General features: G+C 67.3%; 1 protein-coding gene across 2 annotated transcripts in view; it reads left to right on the top strand.

Moving 5' to 3' along the window:
- The window catches only part of SDK2 (sidekick cell adhesion molecule 2), a 49,313-nt gene that overhangs the window by 11,749 nt on the left and 11,415 nt on the right, over positions 1-26,149 (top strand). Inside the window, exons 2-26 of one of the 2 annotated variants that reach the window (XM_067308308.1) lie at positions 6,623-6,782; positions 15,232-15,338; positions 15,911-16,058; positions 16,856-16,989; positions 18,078-18,189; positions 18,384-18,574; positions 18,756-19,034; positions 19,221-19,337; positions 19,567-19,734; positions 20,516-20,618; positions 20,884-21,060; positions 21,157-21,293; positions 21,607-21,754; positions 21,828-21,968; positions 22,048-22,229; positions 22,598-22,713; positions 23,458-23,653; positions 23,751-23,849; positions 23,957-24,148; positions 24,246-24,367; positions 24,442-24,551; positions 24,657-24,807; positions 25,343-25,580; positions 25,663-25,778; positions 25,862-26,051. In XM_067308308.1, the coding sequence (XP_067164409.1) occupies positions 6,623-6,782; positions 15,232-15,338; positions 15,911-16,058; positions 16,856-16,989; positions 18,078-18,189; positions 18,384-18,574; positions 18,756-19,034; positions 19,221-19,337; positions 19,567-19,734; positions 20,516-20,618; positions 20,884-21,060; positions 21,157-21,293; positions 21,607-21,754; positions 21,828-21,968; positions 22,048-22,229; positions 22,598-22,713; positions 23,458-23,653; positions 23,751-23,849; positions 23,957-24,148; positions 24,246-24,367; positions 24,442-24,551; positions 24,657-24,807; positions 25,343-25,580; positions 25,663-25,778; positions 25,862-26,051 (3,834 nt within the window). Of the gene's footprint in view, positions 1-6,622; positions 6,783-15,231; positions 15,339-15,910; positions 16,059-16,855; positions 16,990-18,077; positions 18,190-18,383; positions 18,575-18,755; positions 19,035-19,220; positions 19,338-19,566; positions 19,735-20,515; positions 20,619-20,883; positions 21,061-21,156; positions 21,294-21,606; positions 21,755-21,827; positions 21,969-22,047; positions 22,230-22,597; positions 22,714-23,457; positions 23,654-23,750; positions 23,850-23,956; positions 24,149-24,245; positions 24,368-24,441; positions 24,552-24,656; positions 24,808-25,342; positions 25,581-25,662; positions 25,779-25,861; positions 26,052-26,149 lie in introns of those variants that run through there. The other variant, XM_067308307.1, reaches the window with a different exon arrangement.

Raw genomic sequence — 26,149 nt, 5'->3', positions numbered from 1 at the left:
CTTGGCATCCCTGGCGCTTCCTTCCGCCCCCCTGTAAAGCTGGGATGACACCTGTCCCCGGTGGGAGCGGGACCCTTGGGGTGGGAAACTGCCCCGGTGCCGAGGCTGCGGAGCGCTGCGGCGGGGCTCGCCTGGCGATGGAGCGGCTGTGGCACCGGCACGACGGCTCGTGCAGGTCGCGGGAGATGCCGGGGCTGCGGTGGGAGCATCCCTGGAGCCCAGATCGGGGCGGCTGCAGGGACCGGACGCGGGGGACACAGCCCTGCCGCCTGCCAGGGCCATCCAGGACTTTTGCAGGGGAGGCGGAGGCGGCGGAGCCCCCAGCCCTCCCGCTGCTTCGCCTTTCCAAAGGCTTAAGGGAAGGAATCGGTTTAAAAGCCGGCCTGCAAATGTGGCCGGCATTGCGCAGGCGGGTGCCCTGCTCTGCTTTGCAGCCGCTCCGGGTTCCCATCTCAAAGCCTCCCACCTAATCCAGTTAACGCAGCTCCGCAATTCCCCTACGGCATGTAAGAAACCCCAAATCACATCCAAGGGGGATGTGGGGGAGCCGGGGATGGCATCGTGCTGGCGAGGACGGGGCGGCTGCGGCCCCGCGCCAGGCTCGGCTGCCGATCCTCTGCTCCCGCAGAGACGGCCTTTCCTCCGGCGCCGACTTCCCGGGCCCCTGCGGCGACGTCCCCGCAGCTGCTCCCGGAGCCCCGGGCTGCCGGCGCTGCGCCCTGTACGCGATGCAGCGGCACCCGTGGGGGCTGCGGATGAATGCGGTGAACGGCCGAGGAACGGAGCCCGTCCTTCGGGAGCCGCCTCCTCCGCGCTCATCCCGGCCGGCAGCGAGGAGGGGACGGGGCAGAGCGGCAAAATCCGCCGGAGCATTGGAAATTGCATTTTGCGGCCGGGCGGGCTGGGATGCCAACTCGAGCGCCGCACGTCGGGCGCTCGGAGAGGAGATAAGATTTGATTAAGGCGGCCGCTATTAATTTATGGCAAGTACACTCGTGATAGCAGAGAGGTTGCTTTTAATTAATAGCCAGAGGGAGTTTTTTCAAGCTCTTGGTCTCAGCGGGGGGAGAAGGGAGGGGAGGGAAAGGCAGGGAAGGACGGGAGCAAAGTAAGTTGCAAGGATTAATGGGCGCATCCGCACTGATATGCTTTTCTATTAGCAAAAAGGAAAAAAACCATTAAAAAGCGCCCCGAGGAGCCCTGCGGGGAGGAGCGGCGGGGTGCGTGGGGTGCCGCCCTCTCCTGCACGCACGAGCTTCTCCCTTGCCTGGCGCTTTGGGGCCGTTGGAGCTTTCACGGAGCACCGAAATCTCGCTTGTGCCCCGGCAGCCGAGTCCCGGTTTATGGGCGTCCGCGGGCAGCTCCGAGCGGACGTGCCTGGCGCCGGCGGGGTGAGCGGACCCGGTGGTGGGGGGCTTGGGTTGGGGGCCGGGCGCGATGCGGGCGAGCGTGCTGGGCAGCGCTCCGAGGGCGCAGGGTGCCAGCGCGGACCTGGGGACAGGTCCCTGCCGAGCGCCGATGGGGGGGGTCAGCGGGCTGCGTCTCCGTTTGGCTTTTCCCTGCCCCTTTCCCCCAAATTTGAAGCCGGCAGCAAATCCCTGCAGGAGAGTCGATGAATCCATGGGGGACATAGGGGTGCAGGAGCCTGGCATGGCTCCAGCGCCCCGGGAGCCGCCACCTGCCTGCGGAGCAGATGGGCTCGGCGGCCACACGTGCGGCGAGTTTGGTGGGGCTCAGCGGCGGCTTCTCCTCCAGGCGCCTCGGCGCGCGCCCGTCCCCGGGGCCCCTCCGCCGGCACTCGCGGCTCCCCCAGCACGGGGAGCGCTCGGCATCGCGATTCCCTGTTTGCTTTTCATTAAGGGGAAGCGGCCTCGTCTCTGGAATACTAATGGGCCCGGCAGCCTCGGCGAGCGCTGCTAATCCGCCGGCATCTGCCGGGTCCCGCGAGCGGGCGACGGCCGGCAGCGAGCGCTGGGTTGTGGGGCCGGGGCCGTGCCGTCCGCCACGGCGGCTCCCGGCTCCCGGCCCCGTTCCCGCGGCAGGGCCGTGCCCTCGGCGCCCCGCGGGGCCGCGCGCCATTTAATCGGCGTGATTACCTTACCGAGAGCCGATGAAAAATTGATGCTCCCAACCGCGCGCTGGCATTTAACAAGCAGAAAACGTGACTTACACAAGCCCTGGCGCAGCGGCACGGTCCCGTGCTTCGCCGGGTCTCCATGCCGGTTTTTCCCGGGGCGCTGGCGCGGCCATGGGAACGACGGCTGGGGACGGCCGGGAAGGGGATGCGGCTCCTCCATGCGGAGCTGGAGGCACCTCCGAGCGGCTCCGGCCGTGGAGCCGGGAGCCCCGCCAGTGCCGCCACTATATTTAGCAAAGGCGGAAAAAATTCCTCCTTGGAAAAGTGAGGCCAGCGCAAAGGAGGGGCGGTGGGGTGGGATGGGGCAGACCCGCTTGGGCACCGGTCCCGTGGGTGCCGTCGCCGTGGCCGGCCGGGAGCACCGGCGGCGTTAACCCCTGCCGTGCCGTGCCGTGCCGTGCCGGCCTCCCCGGCCCTGCCGAGGCGGAGAGGCCGCGGCTGTCGCGGTGCCAGGGAGCTGCACCACGAATATGTTACACAAATGAATAATAAAAACAAAGGAAAATTACCCTCTTTATTGAAACTCGTTTTATGAATAAAACAATTATTCTGGTAATTGAAAAAATGTGTCGTTAAATTAAATGCAGTGGTTCCTATTAAAATTTTAGTGGATTTCTTCTTCTCCATTTCTCTTTTCCCCTTTTTCCTTCCCTCCCTCCCCGGCCTCCGCTGGTGGCTAAAGGCTGGTAATTATAGCGGAGGGTTTCGCTTTCTCTTTATTGTTTTTTAATCTCTTCGTGCTGCGTAGCGCCAGCGCTAGTCTGATGCAGAAGCGGTTCAGCTCAGTCTCCCGGTGCTGGGGGTGCCGGGGTGCCGTGCCGGGGCGTCCCGCTTGCTGGGCAGCGGCACCCCAGGGCTCCCCGGTGCCGCGGGCTGGGGAAACTGAGGCAGGGAGGGCAGGGGAGGCCCAGCGTGGGCTTGTCCCCCCCGTCCCCACCGGGGCAAACCTTCCCCAGAGCCGGCTGTGCCGGGGGCAACGGAGGCGAGCGGAGGGCTGCGACCTGCCCCTGCCCGTGCAATGCACCCGGGCGTCCCGCGAGCCGCCGGCCCTCCCGCAGTGGCGTGGGCACCGCGGTTGAGCCCTCCGTCCCCTCGGCTGCCCCCGGCAGAGCCGTGCCCTTGGCTTCCTCGGAGCTTAAAACTTCCCATCAGGAGGGATTTGAGGCCGGGGAGGAGGTGGCTTAGTTCCCACTCACCCATTTCACCGGGCATTAGGATCCATTACCGCTCTTTCGGGCCCCCTGCCCTATATCCGCTAATGCACCCGGCCCGGGCTCAGACCCAGCTCGGAGCAGCCCTCGTGTAAATAAAGCGCGGGGGCAAAGATGCTGATCCCATTAGGCGGGATTAGGGCCTCGCAAGGCCCCGGCATTAAAATGCTGCTGGCGGCGGAGGGAGAGAGCGCGGAGCAGGGAGACGGGCTCGTCCCCCCCGGCCCTGCGCGGCCCCTCCGCATCCCGCCTCGCCAGCCGCTGCGGGGCTTTCACCGGGGCGGCTGCTGGTCCGAGCCCGCTCCGGACCGCTCTGCCCTCGCCATCCCGCAGCGGAGGTGACCGGCTGCGGAGCCATCGGATGCACGCAGGCAGGACGGGCTGGCATCGCCGGGATCGGCTCGGCACGGCTCGGCACGCGGCCGGCGAACCCGCGGCGCTGCGAGCCCCGCGCCTGCCGCGCCGCCGGCAGATGTGCAGCTGTTCCCCAGGACGCCTCTCCCGCTCGCTGCCGCCTGTGTTTGGAAAGTGATGAATTTCTGCACCAACTAATTAGTCTCTAATTAGCAAGTGGAGTGTAAACAGTCACAACAGATGGGGGAGAGGCAGAGTTAGCGGTAATGACCCTTCGTTTGGGGGGAAGGTGGTCGTCACCAGCCGGGAAGCAGAGTCCCACCGGGAAACCTGCTGCCGGGCCCTGGACCTGTGGGAACCGCGGCCGCTTGGTGAGCCCAGACCCGCGGGAACCACGGCCACCCGGCCGAGTCTGGACCCGCAGGAACCACGGCCACCTGGCTGAGCCGGCTCCCACGGTGCTGCGGCAGCCGGCATCGGGGCCGCGGCGCTCACGGCTGCTGGACCGGGCTCTGCGGGGCTTTGCCACGTCCAGCTGCGCTGGAGCGGGAGCCAGGAGAGGAAAATCTATGTCGAAAATTTCCACGGAAGCAACTTTGCTGAATGTAAATTGCTGGCGGTGAAATCTCCCGGCCTCGGCTGCCCCTCGTGCGCCCGCTGGGAAACACGGCTGTGAGGCTGGAACGGGGGAAAAGAGACCGGGAGGGTTTTGGGGGGGGTTCTCACTCCAGCCGCAGCCGCAGCCGCGCTGCTTTGCGTTTGTCGGCCTCCTTCATCCCTGCGATGCCGGGGGTTGCTGCCGGCCGAGGCCGCCGGCTCCATGTCCACGGGCAGAGGCAGTGGGGAAACCGAGACCGGGAGGGAGCCGCGAATTCCTGGAGATGCTGCGGGTGCGCGGCGCTGGCCGGGATGCGGTGCGGGGATGTGAGCCCGCTGCCCGCCGAGCCGGGGGCCGTATCGCTGCTGGCGCGCGCGGGCGGCCGCTGGGGAGCTCGCGAGCGGGTTAACGTCGGGAACAGCCCACCTCGCGGTTAAATCGTGGTAAACCGGGCGTTTTCCTCTCTCCGGCTCCCCTGGTCCCCCTTTCCCCGGGGCGGCCGCCGCGACCTTCGCAGACAGGTACCGCTCGCGTGATCAGTAGTGGAATTAGGAGGCGCCTCTCCTCCTCGGCACCGTTTTTCACCCTTTAATGCAGAACAGATGGCTGTGGCGCTTCAAAGCAAGATGAGACTTAACTGCTTAAAATCAAATTAGGATGTTATGCAAACAGCGTGCTGGCCCCGGGGAAGGTGCTTCAGCAGCACCCCACCGGCTCAGCGCACCCCTCCGCTGGGGCTGGCGGTGGGGCTCGCCGTGGGGAGGCGCGCCGAGTGTGCCAGGTCTCAGCCCAGGGAGTCCCACTGCCGCATTTGCCGCTCCGAGCTGGTGCCCGAGCGAACTGAGAGCGAGACAGGCGGTGCAGGGTGCCCGGGGCGCTGCAGTAATCCCAGGGGCGTCCGTTCCTGGCTCTAACTCATCCGACGTGGGCTGAAGCCCCGGCGTTGCAGGTCAAGCTCATCTCTGCAGTGCCGTGGTGGGGACACGCGTGCATGCACGCCCCTGTGCACACGTGTGCAGCGTGACACACACCGCGCGCAGACACCGCTCTTGCACCCCGGGCCGCGGCACGGATGTGCAGGGGCATCCCCGTGAGTCCGGCTCTGCCATCTCCAGCCGCACGTGTGCAGCCCTGAGTCGGCTTTGCGGGAAGACCCTGGGCTGCTGGGCGGCTCTGAGCTCCTGCCAACTCGTGACACCCCTTCCAGGGGCCCGCGGCAGGCTGAGCCCAGCGTGGCCGACCCCGGCGCGGCGCCTGCGGCACAGGGGAGGGCAGCGCCCGGCCGTGCCGCGGGGCCGAGGGCAGGTCCCACGTGCCGGCGCCGCGTCGCTGCAGCCCGGGGCCGGCGCCGCGTTGCAGCTGGCCCCGGTGTCGAGGACCGAGGCAGGAATTCAGCACGCGCACGCAAGAAGGCGAAAGCCTGCCCCGAAGAAAAAACCTAAAGCCATGATTGAAAGCGCACTTGAAAGCTGCTGGGGAATATGAATGTGTCTTTGAAGTGAAAGGGCTTCCATTTGTTAAGCAGAAAATGGAGCTGTGTGTTTCGATTTATAGTTTTACTTAGCAAATAAAACAGGAGAGGAGTAAGTGTTTATGTCTCCTCGGCTCCCAGCCCCTCCGCCCCCTTTCACCCCCCCAGCTAAAAGCTCAGTGCTTCTAAAACACTACAAAGGCAGCAGGGAATAAAAAAAGCAAGCAGCTTAGATAAACCCGAGATGGGCTAAGCGCTCGTCGATACGCTTGCAAAATGGCTCGGCCGGGGGGGATGTGCCCAGGTGGAGCGGTCCCCGGGCCAGGGAGCTGCGGCGTGCTGGGAACAGGGTGATGGAGGTCGGCTTTGCCTCCTGCCCCCCTGCACGTCTGCTCCGAGATTAGGGTCATGCCTGAAATGAAATGGTCAGGGTCTTCCCTGGTTGGGGTCTTTCCTGGTTGGGATCTTCCTTGGTTGGGGTCTTTCCTGGTCAAGGTCTTCCTTGGTCGGGCTCTTCCTTGGTCGGGTTCTTCCTTGGTTGGGATCTTCCCTGGTTGGGGTCCTCCCTGGTTGGGGTCTTCCTTGGTCAGGTTCTTCCCTGGTTGGGGTCTTCCTTGGTTGGGATCTTCCCTGGTCAGGGTCTTCCTTGGTCAGGGTCTTCCTTGGTTGAGATCTTCCCTGGTTGGGGTCTTCCTTGGTTGGGATCTTCCTCGGTTGGGGTCTTCCCTGGCTGGGGTCCTCCCTGTGGCCGTGGGGCTGGGCAGGCTGCTGGCCGGGGCTGGGGCCGGGGTGGTTGGCTTTGGTGTGGGGCAGCTCACAGCTCTCACCTCCTCTCCCTTCTCTCTCCCCAGATGATGTTTCTCCGTACTTTAAGACGGAGCCCGTCCGGAGCCAGGTCCACCTGGAGGGGAACCGCCTGGTGCTGACGTGCATGGCGGAGGGCAGCTGGCCCCTCGAGTTCAAGTGGCTCCACAACAGCCAGGAGCTCACCAAGTTCTCCCTGGAGTACCGGTGAGCTGGCGCGTCCCTCTCCCGGGCGCCGTCGCAGGGCTCTGCCGGGACGTCCCGGCAGCCGGGGCCCTGCGCGCTCGCCTTGCCGTGGTTTGGGGATGCGCCCGGCAGGCGGGATGCAGGAGCATCCCCGGGATGCAGGACATGGACCGTCCCGGCATGCGGGCGCTGCAGCCTCAGCACTGGACCGGGTCTCACGTCAGTGGGGTTTGGAGGGGCCGGGGCTTCACGGGGGCGCTGAGCCGGGTGTCCTTCTCCGCTGCAGGCGGGGTGGGCTTTTTTCCAAAGGAAAGGGGGTAAAACCCAAGGGGTTGCTGAACTGCGGGTTGCCGCTGGCCGGGGGGGTGGCGCGCGGCTCGGCAGCGGCGATTAGCATGCCCAGAGCTGCCTTCCTCTGTTTGGAGAGCAAACGGCAGCGGAGCAGTGGATTTAAGCAGGTCAACAGCGGCGGGGAGGTATTTGCACGGAGCGGGATTCATCGCGGCTGGCTGGTGGCGACGCAAGGGCACGTGGGGGACGTCCTGCCGGTGGAGCAGCGCCTCGACCCTGCGAGGTCCTGTGCGCCGGCCGGCTTCGGCGCCCTGCCGAGCTCCAGCCGCCCTGTCCCGCTTGCCGAGCAGCCGCCCCGCGGCGAGGCGCCCGCCACCGCGCTGCGGCCCACGCGCCGTTAAATCAAGCTGGGCGCCTCTCGCCGCCTGCCCGGGGTGTGCGTGACGTCCTCTCTGTTTTAATCAATAATTCAGCCCGAGACAAGCCGTTCCCCGTTTAAAGGCATTGAATCCAAAGGCTTCGTGTTGCTGTAGCAACGCGGAGCTGCTCCGGGATGCCGGGAACGCGGACGAGGCGGCTGCGTGGCGTCCCCTCCCCGGCACCGCCGCCGGGAACCCGCGGCCGTCCCCCGCCGAGCTCGGAGGTGCCCCGGCTCGGTGCCACAGCCGAGCTCCGGACGCGCTACCCCGTGCCGGGCTCCCTCCTTCCCTGGCCAGCGTGTCGAAGCCCAAAGACGTATTGAGCCCTGCGATTTTCACAGTTCGCGCCGTGTCGGGGGTTACGTTTCGATCCACGTGCCAGACGGCCGGGAAGCGGCAGCGGGAAGAGAGGCGCAGATTAGCCGAGCTGCCCCGCGGGCCAGGAGAGAGGCACCGTGCCGGTCGCGGCGGGAATAATGCGAAATGTCACCCATTAAATCGGATTGTGGGAACTCCAGGGTGAGTGGGGTGGGGGGGCCGCGGAGGCCGGCGCGGGAGCCTCCTGCTGCCGTCCTGCCGTGGGCACCGGGGCGGCTCCTCGAGGGCGGCCGGCCGGCGGCGCGGGGCAGGAGAAAGGTGCCGCGGCCCCTGGGCGCTGCCACTTCCCCCAGGGGTGCCTGAACCCAGGCCGAAGTGGGTCCCGGGCTGGGAACAGGGACTGCTGGGCTCCTCGCCTGGTTCTGCCTCTGGTTTCATGGCCAGCTCTGTGCCTCAGTTTACCCTTCTGTAGGAAATGGGCCAGCGCTCACGTTGCTGCATTGCTCTGCGACATCCGGCTGCTCCGGAGCCCTGTGTCCTCTGGGCCAAGGTGACCCCTTCCCCCAGAGCCCCCGCAAAAGCTCCGGCTCCAGCTTCCAGCCAAAAAGGATTAAGGAAGGAAGCGAGAAAACAAACAAACACGCAGGGAAAACCCAAACAAACCGAGCTGCCGCTCTGCAGCTAATGAAGCAAACAGCCGCTATGCAAATCGCTGCCTGGCTTTAACCCGTCCTCTCCGGCGGCGCCGGTGCAGCCTGCCGGCGTCGGCTCGCTGCAGCCCAGCGCGCGCTGCCCGGCCCCGGCTCTCTGCGGAGATTTAGGATGTCGAGATGAGGGTTTGGACATCTTGTCTGGAATTGAAGGCTGCTGGTAAGGAAGGCGAAGTACCAAAATTAGTTATGATGGGCATAAATTGAATTTTAATAGAGACGTAGGTGGCGTGAAGCCAGCCGGCTCAGGCAGCGGGAAGGTAGTAATTAAAAGTTAACGAGTTTAGAAACAGACTGATCCTTGGAGAGGGGAGGGCTGGCGCTGAATGCCGGGGAGGCGCGGGAGGCGCGTGTCCGCGTGGGGCAGCCGGCACCGTCCCCGGGGCCCGGCCGCGCTCGCGCGTGTCTGCGCCGGACTTTGCAGCAAGGGCATCCGCTGAGGATGGGCAGCGTGCCGGGGGCCTCTGCGCTGCGCCCCCCCCAAACCCCTTCTAGCAGGACACCGGCATGGCAGGCTGCGCCGGACCTGGTGCGTTTTGTCCTCCCCGCCGCCCCGCTGCGGCAGCTCCGTCCTCGCCGGCGCACGGGCGCTGCGGGAGCGCGGCCTCGGCCCCGCGCTCTCCATGCCGACGCGTTCCGCTTCGGCTGCCGGCTGAGGCGCGTCCGCGCCCGCGTTCTGAGGGAAGGAGCCGGTCTCCCAATTTGGCAGCGTGTTTCCATAGCAACCGCCCTTTCCTTCCCGCAGCACTTCAGCCGCCAGCTCGCAAAGGGGAGCGACTTGTTGGCGTGCGGCGAAGGGCAGGCGGGAGCTGGCTCGGCAGGTCCCAGGCCCCGAGCCAGCGAGGCACAAGGGAGCAGGGACCAGCCTGGCGCTGTGTGTGCATGGAGCCAGCCCTGCTCGGGAGCATCCTTGGGGACCACAGGGGACCAGGGACCAGGCTGGCGCTGTGTGTGCATGGAGCCAGCCCTGCTTGGGAGCATCCTTGGGGAGCGCAGGGGACCAGGGACCAGGCTGGCGCTGTGTGTGCATGGAGCCAGCCCTGCTCGGGAGCATCCTTGGGGACCACAGGGGATCAGGCTGGTGCCGTGTGTGCATGGAGCCAGCCCTGCTCAGGAGCATCCTTGGGGAGCGCAGGGGACCAGGGACCAGGCTGGCACCGTGTGTGCATGGAGCCAGCCCTGCTTGGGAGCATCCTTGGGGAGCGCAGGGGACCAGGGACCAGGCTGGCGCTGTGTGTGCATGGAGCCAGCCCTGCTCGGGAGCATCCTTGGGGACCACAGGGGATCAGGCTGGTGCCGTGTGTGCATGGAGCCAGCCCTGCTCAGGAGCATCCTTGGGGAGCGCAGGGGACCAGGGACCAGGCTGGCACCGTGTGTGCATGGAGCCAGCCCTGCTTGGGAGCATCCTTGGGGAGCGCAGGGGACCAGGGACCAGGCTGGCGCTGTGTGTGCATGGAGCCAGCCCTGCTCGGGAGCATCCTTGGGGACCACAGGGGATCAGACTGGTGCCGTGTGTGCATGGAGCCAGCCCTGCTCAGGAGCATCCTTGGGGAGCGCAGGGGACCAGGGACCAGGCTGGCACCGTGTGTGCATGGAGCCAGCCCTGCTCGGGAGCATCCTTGGGGAGCGCGGGGGACCAGGGACCAGGCTGGCGCTGTGTGTGCATGGAGCCAGCCCTGCTCGGGAGCATCCTTGGGGACCACAGGGGACCAGGGACCAGGCTGGCACCGTGTGTGCATGGAGCCAGCCCTGCTCGGGAGCATCCTTGGGGACCACAGGGGACCAGGGACCAGGCTGGCACCGTGTGTGCATGGAGTCAGCCCTGCTCGGGAGCATCCTTGGGGACCGCGGGGGACCGAGGACTGGACTGGCTTTGCCCACTTGCTGCCGGCGTGGGATGTGTGGGGACGGTTCCCCTGATGCTCCAGCTGCATCCCTGCTCCCAGGCAGCCCCACAGCCGAAATGTGTCCCCTCTGATGAGCGCTGTGACCTTCGTTAAGGTCAAGGCCGCTTGGCCGGGCGAGCGCCTGCCGCGGGAGGTGGAGGCTTGCCCGGCGCGTGCTCCGCTCCCGTGCCCTGGCACGCTGGCACTGCTCTCTCCAGGGCCAGCTCTGTTTTTCCGTGCATAATCTCGCCGGTGCCTGGCTCTCCTGTGAGCCCTCCGGAGCCTGAACTTCTTCTCGTACGAGGAATCATAACATGCAAATCAGGCGGCTTGATGTCTTTAATGAAATCCTCCGAAGGAAAGCGCTTCTCTGGTGAATTGAGGATATTTATTTCTCATACAAGAAATTTAACATGCAGATTAGTTGGGTCTGGTAATTTATCACATGAGATTGTCCTATTAAGGGTTGCATCGAGTCCTGCTGCCTTCGGAAATTACCTTGCACATATATTACCTCTGGACAGACTCCCGTCCATAGAGATGCATCTTCCGCCTATTAAACCAGCCCCCTTTGCTCCTCGCGCCGCTCTCCGCAGCTGGTGCGGGAGCCCAGCGGCTGCTGAAGGAGCCCCCATCTCCTCCCAGGGGCCCAGAACCCCTTTGCCGGAAGCTCAGGGCCTGGGAAAACATAATTCCACCTCCGGCGCTCGCCGGCTTTGCCTTGCCTCCCCCAGAGAAAGTTTCTGCACGACTGATCCTCCCCCTGCGCTCCGCTGGCTTTCACAAACTGCAAAACCTCGCCGAAGCCCCGCGAGCCGGGGGGGTGTTTGCCAGCGCGTGGTGTCGTCTTTTAATTCCTTGCGGCTCCCACCGTGGGGTTGCTCTGAGGACTGGGATTTTTTTGCTGCTTCCCCTCCGTGCGGAGCTGGGAGCTTGGTGCCGAGGGCGCGGGAAACGCGGCGTGCTGCGGGCGCGGGAACCCGCCGGGCTGGGCCGCCCCCGGGGTCCCGGGCGGGCGATGCACACGCGTGCGTTGTCCCCAGAGCACGTAGAAGGCGGAGAGGAGCCGGGGCGCTCCGAAAGGCAGGTCTGGGGCCAGCAGGGCCGTTTGCCCCCGCTCCCGAGCTGCCCGGGAGCGGGTCCGGCTCGGGCTTGGGGGGGGGGGGGGGGGCTCCCTGCCAGCCCAGCTGCCAAAGCGCAGCCTCTCCCGTGGGAGCTAATTGACAATTACCAGGAGCTGGTAATTACCAGGGGGGTGGTTAAAGGCACGTTAAGGGAAGTGGGTGCTCTCACCCTTCTTGTGCTTCTGGAGCGAGCAGGCTCCTGTTCCCTGTCCTGCCGGTTCGCCCGTCGGCATTGCCCCACCGCGGCGCAGGTTGTTCTCGGCAAAGGGGTGGGAATCGCCGCCGAAGGGGTGATGGGGCAGCACGGGGCGGGGGGGGGGGGGGGTCGCTGTTGTTGCTCCTCGTGCAAAACCTCGTGCAAAGCCTCTTGCTGCTGCTCTGCAGCCCGCTTAGCTCCGAAGCGGAAACGGGAAGGTCGGGAGGTCTGAACCTGCAAACGGCAGCATGCGCCAAGGGCCGCGGGGCTGCGGCCGTGAGCCGGAGAGCGGGCACCGGGGCTGAAAGGGGAGTGCACCAGGCGCTGCGATGCCAGCAGCGTCTCCTCCTGCCTTGCTCCAGCCCGCGACACCGCTCGCGCCCCTCCGCGCTCTGCAGGAAGCCGGCAGATTAATACGCGCACATCAGTTATTAAATGGCTTTATTGTTCTAGCAGGACCAATTGAGCCGGTGATTTACGGGGCCACCAGAGTTCCCGAAATTCCCCTGACCAAAGGAAAACGCTTCCCCGGCAAGCAGAGAGACGGTGGCTCCGGTCGCCTGTGTCAAAACCGAGCCCTTTCCAAGCGGCAGCTAATTGAGATTCAATAGTGCAGTTAACGGGGGGTGATGAAATACCAGGGGAATTGCTTAAAAACATATTGAGCTGAAGCCCAGTGCTGTGGCTCCGTGCAGGCGGAGGTGCCGGGACACGTGGATCAGATGTTGGGAGTCGTTAAACCTTTGCTAAGTGTGTTTTAATGCTCGCTTGACATTTCATTATCGCACAGTAACTATTCAAATACATGTCCCCTCTAGAATTAATTAGTCGTTATACAGGATATTAATCAAAGGGGGCTGTGCCAATGTGCCTATATCCAAAATCGGATCCAGCTGTTGCTGTTAGGGGGTTGCACTGGAAGAGCCACATTGATTTTTCTGCATTCTTCTGGCTTTAGATGTGATGGATCAAATCCTTCGGCTGATGCTTTTCCCCTGCCCCTCTCCACCCCCTCAATCTAATAACGGTTCGGCAGCCTCAGCCCCGCGCTTCTCCGCAGCCCTGCGATGACAGAGCCGCAGGCACGGGCCGAGGCCGGGCAGAGCGGGACTTGTCTTGGCACACCGTGCCGGCACTGGCAGCACGGCGAGGGGGGGGGTCTCCCCTCTGCTCCCCGGTGCCGCGCTGCAGGACGGCGTCCAGCCCCAGGCAGGAGCATCTGCTGCTCGCGGCGATTTGCCGTCGTCTGCAGCAGGGAGGGGACGTGTGTCCTGGCTCCGGATCCCCTTCCTGACCCGGCGGCCCCGAGCGCGGCACGGCCGCTTCCCAGCGGTGCCTTGAGACTGCTGCTGTTTTCCATCATCATCTTTTTCTGCAGCGCGGGTCATCTCTTCCTTCGGACGTGCTTCCCCCCCCGGGCGATGCTCTGCCAACGCCGCCGTTTCGAAACAGAACAAACAAGTTGCCGAAACGGAGGCGTCAGCAGCGCGGGATGCTCGGGGAGCGAGGCGAGACCTCGGGGCGGCTCCGGCCGCTGCGGTCGCGGATGCAGGCGGCCCAGCCCGGCCCGTTCGGGGCAGAGCGGGGCACGAGGGCAGGCACCGTGCACGCACCCACGGCGAGGGCTGACACCCCTTAGCATGCTCGTGAGGCCGGGCCTGATCAAAGGAGGAATCGAATCAAACCCAACTTGGATAAAAGCCTGCGCGGAAGCCAAGTGGCAGAGAACAAAGTCTCCGCTCGCGTTCGGTTAATAACTGCAGGCCAGGCTGCGCCCGGTAATTGATTTCCTTTCTCCGGGCTGTTTTCATCCGCTGAGGTGTGCGCAGAAGCTCGTCGTCTTAATAGCTCCTCTAGCCGCGGCGGCGCGCGGACGAGGCCCCGTTAATTGGGATCTGCAGGGGGGCGAAGCTTCCGCCTGCCCGCGGGGGTTTCCCGCCCGGCTCCGGGCTGGCCGGGTCCGAGCGGGAGCGGCGGGCGAGCACTGTGGCCCCAGGTGCATCTGCCCTGCAGGGCTGCGCATGCCGCTGCACGGGGGCTGCTTGGCCTCTGTCCGTGTCCGTCCATCCGTCCATTCGTCAGTGCATGCGTGTGTTCAGTAGTCGCGACGCGTGCGCGTGATTTATTACCGAGGACGGCGCAAGGAGAGCATGCACATCATTTCTGGTGTCCGCGTCCGTTCCTGACAGCTTGCCGGCATCGTGATGCCTTATTTGAAGCCCGTGAGGATCATTTTAAGTATCGGACTCGCTCCCAAAGGGCGTCACCGTGGGGCAGCAGAGTCCCAGCCTGCGCAGCCCCCTCCGTGTCCCCAGCAGCCAGTGCCGTCCCTGCTGCCGCCGGGTCCCCGTGGAGAGGGGCAGCTGGGTGTCCCTGCCCATCCCTGCAGCCTGCGCAGGCACCCTTTGCACGGTCGGGACCCCCAAACCCGGGCACCTTTGCAGCTCTGTCCCTTGCAGCCGTGGCTGCGGCTCCGTGGACCACGGTGGCCCCCGGGCGCTCGGCTGCGGGGGACGAGGGCCAGTGCGGTGCTTCCCATGGAAGGCTGGCAGGATGCGGCCGTTCCCGCAGGTTTTGCGCCCAGATGCTTGGCGCTCCTTGTTCCCCAACTAGAGAGCCCCGGGGCCTGCGGGAATTGCTCGGATGCAAACGTGCCGGCGCGGCTGCCGGTGCGGGATCCTGCACTGCCATCAGCAGGTCGACCGCGATGCAGGTCCCGGGCTGGGATTGGCGCGGTGCTCCGGACAGCGCGTGCGTCTCCGCTGCCCTGCGCTCCCGCCTCGGGGCGGGTGGCCGCTGTCCCCGCCGGGTGCCGGGAGCGGAGCCGGTCCCGCGGCAGTGCTGCCGGCAGCCCCGTTCCCGCGGTGCCGTCTCCCCCGCACGGGGACGCGTCGCGCTTCCCGCCAGAGCCGACGTGCTCCTCATGCCTTATGAAAGTTTAATTTACGCTCTGTTATCAAAAGAGCAAACAAAGCTGTGCCAAAACAGCCGGCGGCGTGCTTTAACGCAAGACAAGGTTTTGGGCAGGGGGGGGTTGAACAGCCTCGCGCGTTCCCCGTCTCCCTGCGCTCCCCGTTCAGCCGGCGCTGGTGCACAGCCCCCGCGGCGTCGCGGCCTGCCGCCTGCCCCGGCCACGCTGGCGGCCCTCGCTGCACCGGCGCCGCCTCGAAGGGTCACCTTGGCAGCGCGTCCTGCGGGGAGGGAGAAGCGGGCATGGAGAGGCGCTTGGTGGCCGGCGGTTTCCCGGTCGGTGGCAGCGAGGGGCACTGTGCTGCCCCCCCTCCATGGATGCACACACGTGTGTACGCATGCACACGCACTCACGTGCATGCATGGATGTGCAAATGCACACGGGTGCGCTTGCATCCCCAGCAGCTCGCAGGTGCCGGAGCAACCGGTGCAGTGGTCCCGGCCAACTGGGAACGCGGTGCCGGCGCGGGTCCTGCCAGAGCCACCCGCACGGCCTCTCCCGGGAACCGTGCCGGCGGCAGCGCCCGCGCGCTCAGGCGTCTCCCCTCTCCCGCAGCTACATGATCACGTCGCTGGACCGCACGCACGCCGGCTTCTACCGCTGCATCGTCCGCAACCGCATGGGGGCCCTGCTGCAGCGCCAGACCGAGGTGCAGGTGGCCTGTAAGTGACGTCCCGCCGGGTCCCCACCGCGGGGCAGCTGGGCCGCGCAGCTCCCGGGCGAGGACGAGGAGGGCGGCGCGGCGGAGGAAGGCCCGGGCACCGGGACGCGTGGGGAAGGCAGCTGGTTCGCGGGGGGACGGTCGCAACGCCCGGCTCGGCGCTCCGCTGTCACCGCTTCGCTCCGGGCTGCCCCGCGCTGGCCCTGCTGCGATCCCCCAGCCCCTTCCCGAGGAGCAATGACAAATCAGGGAGCTAATGAGAAATTAATAAGGCAGCTGTGCTAACAACTAATGATAATGGCAAAGTCGTTAAAAAAAGATTCTTTACATGTTTTTAATTACAGCAATTAAGGGAAGTCAATAAAAATCCCCCCCCCTTCCCCTTGCACCCTGCTTTACTCTCCTTTATCTTAACCATTATAAATTTCCAGCCTGCAAATGGCTGAGGGGGAAGGCGGCAGCACGCGGCTCCGACCTTGCCCGCGGAGCCAAGGTCGCGCGCCACCTCCCGCCGGGACGCTCCGGGCAGTGGCGGAGGGGCGAGCGCCGGCGCTGACCACCCCCCCTTCGCAGACATGGGCAGCTTCGAGGAGGGCGAGGCGCAGCAGCGCGTGTCGCACGGCGAGGCGGCCGTCATCCCGGCGCCGCGCATCGCCAGCTTCCCCCGGCCCCAGGTCACCTGGTTCCGCGACGGCCGCAAGATCTCCCCCAGCAGCCGCATGTGAGTAGCCCCGGAGCGGCTCCGCGTGCTCCCGCGCCGCTCGCCCGCTTCCCGGGGACTCCGCAGCCTCCCCGGGTCCGGGGCGCCGCGTTTCCCACGCTCTGGGTCCGGGGCGCCGCGTTTCCCACGCTCTGGGTCCGGGGCGCCACATTTCCCACGCTCTGGATCTGGGGCGCCGTGTTTCCCACGCTCTGGGTCCGGGGTGCTGTGTTTCCCCCCCCTGCGTGCCCGGGAAGCTATGGATGAGCCCAGCATTAAACCCCCCTCTCGGGCACCTTGCATTAAAATCCGGAGGTGGACCTGGCGGCCGATGCCCCTGCTTGCCATCGGGGGCAATGACCTTTGAAATAACGGGCGGGGGGTAAGAGGTGAAAGGGGTGCAGCGGGCACGGGCGCAACAGCCGGCGCGAAACAGCACGCACCGCGCGCCCGGGAGTGGCGAGCCCGTCGCTGACGGATGCGGCGTGCTGGAATTGAATTTGTAACCCACATTATACAGGAATTGAACCGGTCTCCTTTCTATTTGCAAAGCAGGATTGAGGAGATAAAACTCCTTTATCTCATATTTAATGGTAAAATATATTCCCCAAACCATTTTATGTTTCCAGCAGATTAGATTGTTCCATTAAAAAAAAAAAAGAAAAAACACCTATTAATCTGCGCTAGCCGATGCGCTCGCCGGGGAGGCGGCGGCGCGGGGGTCTTTTTTCGGGGGGAGGGTGGTCGGCGGCTCCCGGGGCAGCGGGTTCACTCCCCCCCCCACGGCGCCGTCCCACGCCGCCACCCCGGCCCCGCAGAGCCATCACGCTGGACAACACGCTGGTGATCCTCTCCACGGTGGCCCCGGACGCGGGGCGCTACTACGTGCAGGCGGTGAACGACAAGAACGGGGACAACAAGACGAGCCAGCCCATCACGCTGGCCGTGGCGAGTGAGTGCCCGCGCGGGCGGCCCGGCTCCCCCCGGCTCCCCCCGGCTCCCCCCGGCTGGGGCCCACGTTTAATTTGCAGTAAATCTCTTTGGAGGCTCCGGCTTCTGCTGACTTGGCAATTCAGCCGCCTCGAAATTTATCGAGGCGCTTTGGGCCGACGGCTCCCGGGCACCGCGGCGGGAGGTGCCGTGCGACGTAGCCCAGCGCGGGAGAGCCCCTGCCGCGGTCGCCCTGCCCGGCTTTGCCCCTGTCCCCCCTCCTGCCCCCTGCCCCCCGCGTTGCTCCGCGTCAGCCCCCGCATGGGGACACCCGGGTGGCCCCGTCCCTCTGCTCCCGGGACCCGGCTCCTCCAGCCCCTGTTTAGGGGATGAGCACGTCCCGGGAAAGACGCCCCAAGGCGGCATCGGTCCCCGCGGTCCTCTGTGCCGCTCCTGCCGCCGATGGCTCCAAGCGCAGGTGCTTTTGTGCCTCTCCGGGCAGGACTTTATCCGTCCCCCTTTCCCTCCTGCCCCGTTAATCTGTTGCTCTGCACCTCGCCATCCCAGCGCCCAATAAACAACTTAGAGCCCGTGTTTATGGATTCAGCTATATCAGCAGCTTTCAAGCTGATCACATTTTTATGGCGCCTACATGAGGGTTTTTTATTGTTGCAATTATTTTGCTTTATATATTCCCTTTCTCCCCGCTCCCTCCCAGCCGGCGCCTCGCGGAGAGGGGACGGGCCGGAGACGCGCCGGCGCGGGGCCGTGGGGAAGGGCAGCCCCGGGCTGTGCTGGGGAGCAGGGGTGGGTGTCCGGGGAGGGGGGAGACACCCTGCCTGCTCCCTCCGGGCTCGCCGAGGTCCTGCTGGCGGAGAGGGTTTGTGGGGGAGCTATGGAGGCGCCCTGATGCCGGGGTGATGGGCTGGACCTGCCCGGGAGACAGAGCCCGTAGTCCTCTCGTGGCTCTCACCCGTGCCGTGCAGACCAAGCCTTGGGAAAAGGGACTTTGGGGATCCTCACCGGGGTCTGGGCCCCCCCCTGGGATACGGGTGCGGGCGCGCGGGCAGCGGGTGCTGATGGCTGTCGCTTTGGCCTGCTTCTCCCCAGACGTGGGTGGCCCGGCTGATCCCATCGCACCCACCATCATTGTTCCACCCAGGAACACCAGCGTGGTGGCCGGGACCTCGGAGGTGACCATGGAGTGCGTGGCCAACGCCAGGCGAGTAGCTGGGCACGCGCAGAGCCGGGGCTGGGATCTTCCTGGTCGGGCAGGGATGCAGCAGCTGGATCCCCCCGGAGCCCGGGTGGGGGCACAGCCGTAGCCCAGGACTCCTGGGTCCCCCGGGACGCCCTGGCCAGGTGGGGGGGGGCTGGGGCCGGGGCTGGCTCTCGACGTGCTCCCGGCTCCCCCAGGCCGCTGATGAAGCTGCACATCGTCTGGAAGAAGGACGGGACGCCCCTCTCGAGCGGCATCAGCGACTACAGCCGCCGGCTCACCATCCTCAACCCGGCGCTGGGCGACAGCGGCTACTACGAGTGCGAGGCCGTGCTCCGCAGCAGCAGCGTGCCCGCCGTGGCCCAGGGCGCCTACCTCTCCGTGCTGGGTAAGGAGCCGGCCCCCGGGTAGCCCGAGCCACCCGTGCGGCGAGTTGGGGGTGGTCTCAGCCCCGGGGCTGCTGGCGCTGGCGAAGGGGAGTCTGCGTTTGGCGGTGGGGCAGCAGGGTCCTGGCTCCCCCCCCCCCCCCGGCACGCGGGCGCTTCCCATCTCCGGGCTGCCCTTCGCAGAGCCGCCGCAGTTCGTCAAGGAGCCGGAGAGGCACATCACGGCCGAAATGGAGAAGGTGGTGGCCATCCCCTGCCAAGCCAAAGGCGTGCCGCCCCCCGCCACGGCCTGGTACAAGGACGCAGCCCTCATCCCCCTGGAGAAGCTGTCCCGCTTCCGGCTGCTGGCGGACGGCAGCCTGCAGATCAGCGGGCTGCTCCCAGACGACACCGGCATGTTCCAGTGCTTCGCCCGCAACGCCGCCGGCGAGGTGCAGACCACCACGTACCTGGCCGTGACCAGTAGGTGCCAGCCGGCCCCCGCGCCGCAGCCCGGCGTGCCCTGCCGGGGGGGGGTGGGTGGGATGAGCCTGGGGGGTGCCGGGGGTTCGGGGCACCCTCCCGAGGGGGACAAGCCGCCCGTGCCCCGGCAGCGGGTCGGCGCCGGGACGGTCTTCAGGGGCGGCCGTGCGTCTGTGCCCGCTCCAGGCATCGCCCCCAACATCACCAAGGGCCCCCAGGACAGCACGGTGATCGACGGCATGTCCGTGATCCTCAACTGCGAGACCTCGGGGGCTCCGCGCCCCGCCATCACCTGGCAGAAAGGTAAACGGCGCCGGGACGGGGCCGCGGGTGCTGCCGGCAAAGCCGCCCTCGGAGCCCTGCGCCTGCCCTCTCCGCCCCTGCGTGCCGCCGGGACGTTCTCTGCAAACTCGTCACACCTGTGGCTCTCGGCCAAGAGCCCTGCCTCCTCCCCGTTTGGTACCCGGGCGTGTGGCTGCTCGGCTCGGCCGAGGTCCCTCTCGGGGCTGACGGGCTCCCTCGTGCGCCCCAGGGGAGCGGATCCTGGCCAGCGGGTCCGTGCAGCTCCCGCGCTTCACCCTGCTGGAGTCGGGCAGCCTGCTCGTCAGCCCCGCGCACCTCGCCGACGCCGGCACCTACGCCTGCCTGGCCACCAACTCCCGCGGCGTGGACGAGGCCTCCGCCGACCTCGTCGTCTGGGGTAAGGAACCCTCCTGCCCGCCGCCCTGCCCGCGTGCACGGCGCGGGATGGACCCCGCTCCGCGGGCAGCCGGGCTCTGCTGCCGCCCTGCCCGCGTGCACGGCGCGGGATGGACCCCGCTCCGCGGGCAGCCGGGCTCTGCTGCCGCCCTGCCCGCGTGCACGGCGCGGGATGGACCCCGCTCCGCGGGCAGCCGGGCTCTGCTGCCGCCCTGCCCGCGTGCACGGCGCGGGATGGACCCCGCTCCGCGGGCAGCCGGGCTCTGCTGCCGCCCTGCCCACGTGCACGGCGCGGGATGGACCCCGCTCCGCGGGCAGCCGGGCTCTGCTGCCGCCCTGCCCGCGTGCACGGCGCGGGATGGACCCCGCTCCGCGGGCAGCCGGGCTCTGCTGCCGCCCTGCCCGCGTGCACGGCGCGGGATGGACCCCGCTCCGCGGGCAGCCGGGCTCTGCTGCCGCCCTGCCCGCGTGCACGGCGCGGGATGGACCCCGCTCCGCGGGCAGCCGGGCTCTGCTGCTGCCCTGCCCGCGTGCACGGCGCGGGATGGACCCAGCCACGGTGCAAGCTCGCAGGGGACGCCCAGGACCGGGATGGGCACGGGCACTTGGCCGGCCTGTTTGGAGAGGTGCAAAGACTCAGTCCAGCAAGGCCACATGTGATGCCATCCCGTGTCCCGCTTGCCAGCTCGATCCCTCGCGGCTCTGTCCCTTCCCCCCTGCCAACGCCGCCCACCCCAGAGCCGTCTGGGCAGTGCCGGTGGCTCACCCCGTCCCTCCCGCAGCGAGGACACGCATCACCGACCCGCCGCAGGACCAGAGCGTCATCAAGGGGACCAAGGCCTTCATGAGCTGCGGGGTCACCCACGACCCCAGCGTGGGCATCAGGTGGGTGAACCTGGTCTCGCCGGGGTGCCGTGGGGGTGGCAATCCTGGGCCGGAGAAGAGGGGGGACAGGGGATGCCGCTGCCACCGCGCGGTCCCCAGCCCGGCCGCCGCACGGTGGTCCTGCAGTGCCACCTGGTGCCGTGCACGAGGGGCCCCCGGCACGCCGCCGCGCAGGACGCCTGGGCCCCCCCTGCGCTCGCGGGGCTGAGCGGGGGGGGGGGAGGTGCCGGGGCGTCGGGACTCCCGGGTGCGTGTCCCGGCGCAGGTACGTCTGGGAGAAGGACGGGGCGCCGCTGAGCCTGGACGGCGCCGGGCGGGTGCGCCTGGACGAGGAGGGCACGCTGCACATCTCCCAGACCTGGTCGGGCGACATCGGCACCTACACCTGCAAGGTGGTCTCGGCCGGAGGCAACGACTCGCGCAGCGCCCACCTCCGCGTCCGGTGAGCGCCCCCGCCGCCTCGGGGCACCGCGCGTCCCCCTGCGCCCGTCCCGGCGGCCCCGGCCCTGACCGCCGCGTCCCCCTGCCCCTCGTCCAGGCAGCTCCCCCACGCCCCGGAGAGCCCCGTGGCTGCCCTGAGCCCCCTGGAGAAACGTGCCATCAACCTGACCTGGGCCAAACCCTTCGACGGCAACAGCCCGCTGCTCCGCTACGTCGTGGAGGTCTCTGAGAACAGTAAGGGGCCGCTGCCACCGTGCCGCCTCCGTGCCGGCGGCTCCTGGGACGGCACGGAGCGATGGCCGGTCTCCGTCCTCCTCCCAGCTCATCGCCCCGCGGTGGGAGAGGGTGGCAGCCGGGGAAGGGATGGAGGCATGGTGGTGGGCAAGGAGGAAAAGGGACAAGGTGACAGCAAGCTCAGGAAGGGGATGAGAAGCTCCGGAGAGCTTGGGGACCACTTGACTCTTTAGTAGACCTTCTATGGGGAAGGGGATGGGGGGGTCTGGCCAGCCCGGTCCCCCACGCCGCTGTCCCGCTGTCCCCTGCCCAGATGCACCCTGGACCGTGCTGCTGGCCAGCGTGGACCCCGCGCTGACGTCGGTGGTGGTGAGGGGCTTGGTGCCCGCTCGCTCCTACCAGTTCCGCCTGTGCGCCGTGAACGACGTGGGCAAGGGCCAGTTCAGCAAGGACACGGAGAGGTGAGCGGCGGTCGGGGGGGCCCGGGCGCGCTGGCGGCCCCGGGCTCCTCACCCGCGCCCCGTCCCGCCGCAGGGTGTCCCTGCCCGAGGAGCCGCCCTCCGCGCCCCCCCAGAACGTCATCGCCAGCGGCCGCACCAACCAGTCCATCATGATCCAGTGGCAGCCGCCCCCCGAGAGCCACCAGAACGGCATCCTCAAGGGCTACGTCATCCGGTAGGCGCCGGGGGCGGCTGGCGAGCGTTCCGGGGCGCCTGCGGGGACGCCGGCGCCTCTGATGGACCCTCGTGCCCAGGTACTGCCTGGCCGGCCTGCCCGTGGGCTACCAGTTCAAGAACATCACCAACGCCGACGTCAACAACCTGCTGCTGGAGGACCTCATCATCTGGACCAACTACGAGATCGAGGTGGCGGCCTACAACAGCGCCGGCCTGGGGGTGTACAGCATGAAGGTGACCGAGTGGACGCTGCAGGGAGGTAGGCAGGGATGGGACGGGGCGCGCGGGGACCCAGCTCCATCACTGGTGCTTGGCCGTTGCCCAAGTGGGCATTGCTGTGCAGGGACGCGGTGCAGAGGGACAGTGGCAGGGGACAGGGGTGCACCGCAGAGGGATGGGTGCAGGGGGACAGGGATGCACCGCGGACGGATGGGTGCAGGGACCCCAGTGGGACCAATCACGGGCTGTTGGAGCCAGAGCAGACCCCAAGGGCAGAGTTGACCCAACCAGGGGCATCGCCCCATCTTGGGGCGCTTGGGTGCCCGGGGTCTCGCTGGCCCAGGGTGCCCCCAGCCCGGGCAGAGGAGGGTGCCGGAGCTGCTGCGAGCCTGCCCTTGTCCCCGGCAGTCCCGACGGTGCCCCCGGGAAACGTGCAGACCGAGGCCACCAACTCCACCACCATCCGCTTCACCTGGAACCCCCCCAGCCCCCAGTTCATCAACGGCATCAACCAGGGCTACAAGGTGAGGGACGAGGACCCCAAACGGGGCCCCGGCGTCCGGCTGCCGTTCCCGCGGGGGTCCCCTGACGCGGCCCAGCCTGCCAGGGAGGAAACTTTTGCAGGTCCCGGCCAACCCGTGCAAACTGGCTTGATTTTTCATTGCAGAAAACCCTGGCTATTTTAATTGATTCCAGTCTGACTGTTAAAATAATGTTTACTGAGATTTAACACTTGCATGGGCTCCGCATCTCCTGCACTCTGTAATTAATTGCAAATTGCAATTAATTCAAATTTACGTTAATTAAATTGAATTAAAACATTAAACTTGTTTCTTAATCCACTCAAAAGAAGTCGAGGAATTTAATTGCCACTGAACGAGATAACCAGAGCGAGCAGGGTATTTAACATTCTTATTAAACGGCACTTTAGTATTTTTGATTAGTATTTTTAGGGCCTAATTAGTGCTTAATTAAGTTGCTATATCGACTCTCTTGCACAATACCAATTAGATGCCCAAACATCCCCTTCTAAACGCGGGCGAGCAGACGGCGGGGCGCTGGTGCTGATGGGAGCGCGGCGCCGACGCGGCGCCCTGCATGGGTCAGCGTGCGGTGTGAGACGGATTCGGGGGCTCCCCGCACCGTTCATTGAGGTTTAATCGATGCTGATGAACGCGGTGGTGCCCGGGGCGGGGGGCGAGGAGCCGGGGCGCGGGTGCCCGCGAGCGGAGCGGGGGCCGGGCCGCCCAGCGCCTCTCTGCCCGCAGCTCATCGCCTGGGAGCCGGAGCACGAGGAGGAGGCGACGGTGGTGACGGTGCGTCCCAACTTCCAGGACAGCGTCCACGTGGGCTACGTGGCGGGGCTGAAGAAGTTCGCCGAGTACCTGACGTCGGTGCTGTGCTTCACCACGCCGGGGGACGGCCCGCGCAGCCCGCCCCAGCTGGTGCGCACCCACGAGGACGGTACGGGGAGGCTCCGCGCTCTGCCCGCCGGCGCCCGCGTCCCGCTCTGCCGCCCGATCTCCCCGCGGCTCTGACCCCCCGGGCTCTCTTTGGGCAGTGCCTGGCCCCGTGGGGCACCTCGGCTTCGGCGAGATCCTGGACACGTCGCTGAAGGTCAGCTGGCAGGAGCCGCTGGAGAAGAACGGCATCCTCACCGGTGAGGCAGCCCCCGGCTCCCGCCGGCGAGCTCGGGGCCGGGCTTGGAGCGGCTCCATCCCGGAGCTGCCGGTGGCCCCGGTTGACACGGCGCGGGGTGCGTTTCAGGCTACCGGATCTCCTGGGAGGAGTACAACCGCACCAACACGCGGGTGACGCACTACCTGCCCAACGTCACCCTGGAGTACCGCGTCACCGGCCTCACCGCCCTCACCACCTACACCATCGAGGTGGCCGCCATGACCTCCAAGGGCCAAGGGCAGATCTCCTCCTCCACCATCTCCTCGGGGGTGCCCCCAGGTGAGACCCCCCGGCGCGGTGCACGCCGTGGCGTGCCGCGGGCCGGCTCGGCGGGGAGCCCCCCCCCCCCCGGTGCCATCGCACCCTCTGCCCGCAGAGCTCCCCGGTGCCCCCACCAACCTGGGCATCTCCAACATCGGCCCCCGCTCCGTCACCCTCCAGTTTCGGCCGGGCTACGACGGCAAGACGTCCATCTCCCGCTGGCAGGTGGAGGCGCAGGTACGGGGCGGCGGGGTGGCTCGGGGACGGCCGGCGGGCGCCCGGGCACCGCTCAGCCCGCTCGCCCCTTGCAGGTGGGCCAGACCGGCGAGGCCCAAGAGTGGGGGCTCGTCCACCAGTTGGCCAACGAGCCCGACGCCCGCTCCATGGAGGTGCCCAACCTGAACCCCTACACCTACTACAGGCGAGTGGCCGGGATGGATCCCGTGCGGGTGCCGTGCCGGGGCCTCAGCCCTGGGCAGCCGGAGCCCTTTTGTCGCGCGCCGTGACCCCATCTCTCCCCCCCCAGCTTCCGCATGCGGCAGGTGAACATCGTGGGCACCAGCCCCCCCAGCCTGCCTTCCCGCAGGATCCAGACCCTGCAGGCCCCCCCGGACGTGGCGCCCGCCAATGTCACCCTGCGGACGGCCAGCGAGACCAGCCTGTGGCTGCGCTGGATGGTGAGGGGTGGCGGGGCTGTACCTTGGGGGGGCCGTGCACGGGGCTGTACCTTGGGGGGCCATGCATGGAGCTGCTTGTTGGGGCACCATGCATGGGGCTGCACACTGGGAAGGTGCACGGGGCTGCACCCTGGGGCGCCATGCACGGGGCTCACAGGGGCTGTGCACGGGGCTGCACCCTGGGGCGCCATGCACGGGGCTCACAGGGGCTGTGCACGGGGCTGCACCCCGGGGCACCATGCACGGGGCTCACCGGCGCTGTGCATGGGGCTGCACGCTGGGGCTGTGCACGGGGCTGCACCCTGGGGCACCATGCACGGGGCTCACTGGGGCTGTGCACGGGGCTGCACCCCGGGGCGCAGTGCATGGGGCTCACCGGCGCTGTGCACGGGGCTTGCCAGGGCGGGCTGGACCACGGGGAGCTGAGCTGGCCCTGCCTAGCAGCTCGGGGGGAGCCAAGGGGAGGAGGGAGCCCAGGTGGGTTTGGGACGGTACCTGGGGAGTGACGGTGCCTGTTTTCCCGCGGCCGGGCCAGCCGCTGCCTGAGCAGCAGTACAACGGGAACCCCGACTCGGTGGGCTACCGGATTCGGTACGCGCGGTCGGACGGGCGCGGGCGGCCGCTGGTGCACGTTGTCCACGACCGCGTGGAGCGGGAGTACACCATCGAGGACCTGGAGGAGTGGACCGAGTACCGGGTGCAGGTCCAAGCCTTCAACGCCATCGGCTCCGGGCCCTGGAGCCCCTTGGTGGCGGGGCGCACCCGGGAGTCAGGTACCACCGTGTCCCCCCAGCCGCGCCGGGTGCCCACCTGGCCGGACCCGGCCCTGACTCGCGCTCCTGTGCCCCTGCCCAGTGCCCTCCTCCGGCCCCACCAACGTGTCCGCGCTGGCCACCACCTCCAGCAGCATGCTGGTGCGATGGAACGACATCCCCGAGGCCGACTGCAACGGCCTCATCCTGGGCTACAAGGTGAGCGTCTGTTCTGGTCCGGGGGGCTCCGCTTTCCCACGGCTTCCCGCGTGCCCGGCCCCATCACGCCGGCTCTGTTGCAGGTGATGTACAAGGAGAAGGACTCGGAGGCGCGAGCCCGCTTCTGGCTGGTGGAGGGCAACGCCTCGCGGAGCGCCCAGCTCGCCGGGCTGCGCGAGTACGTGCTCTACGAGATCCGGGTGCTGGCCTTCACCAGGATCGGCGACGGCGTGCCCAGCCGCCCCCCCGTCCTCGAGAGGACGCTGGACGACGGTGGGTGCCGGCACGCGGCTGGCGGGGGAAGGTCCGGATGGGCCGGGGGGTGCCGGTGCAGGATCGGGGCGCCGTGGCGAATGCCGTCTCTCCGCCCC

Source organism: Apteryx mantelli, chromosome 19, assembly GCF_036417845.1.
Source record: "Apteryx mantelli isolate bAptMan1 chromosome 19, bAptMan1.hap1, whole genome shotgun sequence".
Taxonomy (NCBI): Eukaryota; Metazoa; Chordata; class Aves; order Apterygiformes; family Apterygidae; genus Apteryx; species Apteryx mantelli.
This window is presented reverse-complemented; position numbering and strand designations above follow the sequence as displayed.